This window comes from Brassica oleracea, unplaced genomic scaffold (genome assembly GCF_000695525.1).
Source record: "Brassica oleracea var. oleracea cultivar TO1000 unplaced genomic scaffold, BOL UnpScaffold02373, whole genome shotgun sequence".
In the NCBI taxonomy this organism is placed as follows: domain Eukaryota; kingdom Viridiplantae; phylum Streptophyta; class Magnoliopsida; order Brassicales; family Brassicaceae; genus Brassica; species Brassica oleracea.
In genome coordinates, this window is record NW_013618903.1 from 1 (window position 1) to 1,883 (window position 1,883).

The window sequence follows — 1,883 nt, forward strand, 5'->3', positions numbered from 1 at the left end:
TCTGATCTTGTAGTGCTGCTTTGGATCTGTATGGTCCACCTTGATATGGCTCTAGTGTTCTCACTTCTTACTTGGAGAATAACAAGTCGGCAAATCAGCAGGTAACTATCATCACTGTCTATTTCATCTGCTCACGGTTTATCTGATTCTTTACCAGACAGGTTTCCTCCATGTGTCCTAGCATCATCTAGATTTGACGAAGTGGTGGAGTTTGGTATTTGGTTAGGGAAAGCAGCATACGCCGGCGGAACAGATTGGGGCAAATAGTTTTCCGTTGGTGTGAAAAGTGCTGAGTTTTGAATTGGCATTAGTACAGGTCCTACAGGATGGTTAAGAACCCTTAGCACATCTGCTGAAGTACTAACCAATGGCAAGCCAGCTCCAAGAACAGGCGCAGGCAGAAGCTGTGGTACGCCCATTTGCATACCTGTTGCTAGACCCATCTGAGAGTATTGCGGCCCCAAAGGCAACATTGTTGCTGGTGTAACAAATCTGTTACCCATCGTCATCATCTGTCATCCAAGATTCATACAGGTTAGAAAAAGGAATCTTTACATGAAACAAGTTGGAAGTGTTTTTGCTTGTTTGTTATAACCTGAACTTGATGTTGAAGGGTCGTCATATAGTTGATCGCTTCATCTAGTAATGCTTCGTTGTCGTCCTATGAACAAGTGAATATTTAGGGTAACGTAAGTAATGGTTCCGAAGATGGTCTCTTTTGAAATAGATTAAAAGGTTTAGTTTGCGTGGACAAAACCTTTTGAGAATTAGGGAGTAGATCCTGCAAATTACGCATTTTCTTGTTTGTATCGTTTGTTTGCTTCTGTTTGCGTCTTCTCTTGACCAAAACATTGCTTGTTCTTGCAGGAACTTGTGGCCTCACATCATCTAGTCTCTGCGTAGAGACAAAAACTGTTTTCAGACAAGAACCTAACAATATAAAACCAAATCTGTGAATTAATCAACCCTCTTACACTGCTTTGATACGTCGATTCTTCACTGTCTTCAGTAAAATCTGTGGAGTCGTATCCCAGTTCAACCGACCTCTCAGCAACCACAGATTGCTCATCAGGAGGTACAATATCCTTTCGGTTCTCATAATCAACCACCATCCTCTTTGATGAAGACGCTTTCAAACTCTGAATCAAATTAAGTTGATTCATCAGCATGTTTGTTTCATATGCGGCAACAACAAGAGGTTCTGGAACAACCTGAGTGTCTACAAGATTCTTGTCACTAGTATCAGCACCATGAATAGTCTTCTTGAAGTCCTCGTTATACTCGGCCTCGTATAAATCCACGATCGATTTCGTACGTTGATTATGCATAGAAAAGCCATTAGATCTTTGGCTCTTTGCAAGAATCTGCCCATTCTCAAACACAAGCTCCATATACTCTTGATCAGTTAACCTGCAACAACAATAAATCAGCTTGGTAAGAACAAACATCATCTGCATCAGCTTGTGTGTTGTGTATATGTTATGTGAATGAAGAACTTAATTTGGTCTGAAGTATGATGATGATGATGGAGAAGTCATGTTTGTCTTGTTTGGAAGAGTAAGTGAAAGTTAATCTTTCTTTTTGTTGATCAACCTCAGAGTCTTTTAGCTCTTTATATTTCGCTTTTCTTTATTTTTTATTTTTTTTGTTCTCAGGTGCAGTTAATATCTTAGTGGGACAGTGCTGTTCATTTGTACTAAATCGAATCTTGGCATCTTCTAGTTTTTCCTAGAACTTTCATTGCAAAATTTTGATTCCTAAATACGAAATCATAATAGGGTTTGATTGGTAAGGACCGTAACTTTAAAATTTTTGCGGTAAGAAAAATCTGTAGATTTTTTGCTGTGGTTTTAAATTTTATTGCTGTAGAATTTTATGGAAAA

General features: G+C 38.8%; 1 protein-coding gene across 5 annotated transcripts; it reads right to left on the minus strand.

The window, feature by feature from the left end:
* Positions 1–6: 6 nt before the first annotated feature.
* On the minus strand, positions 7–1,721 carry LOC106321668 (transcription factor PIF6-like). Of its 5 annotated transcripts, XM_013759912.1 has the most exons (6): positions 1,501–1,715; positions 1,212–1,410; positions 975–1,139; positions 758–895; positions 596–661; positions 7–512 (listed from the first exon to the last, which is right to left on the minus strand). In XM_013759912.1, the coding sequence occupies exons 1-6, from the start codon at positions 1,536–1,538 to the stop codon at positions 132–134; spliced, it is 987 nt and encodes a 328-aa protein (XP_013615366.1). In that variant the 5' UTR covers positions 1,539–1,715; the 3' UTR covers positions 7–131. The 5 variants fall into 5 exon arrangements, with proteins under 5 accessions (XP_013615366.1, XP_013615367.1, XP_013615364.1 ...); XM_013759913.1 differs by having other exon boundaries at positions 7–319; positions 428–512; positions 975–1,721; XM_013759910.1 differs by having other exon boundaries at positions 975–1,410; positions 1,501–1,718.
* Positions 1,722–1,883: the final 162 nt, after the last annotated feature.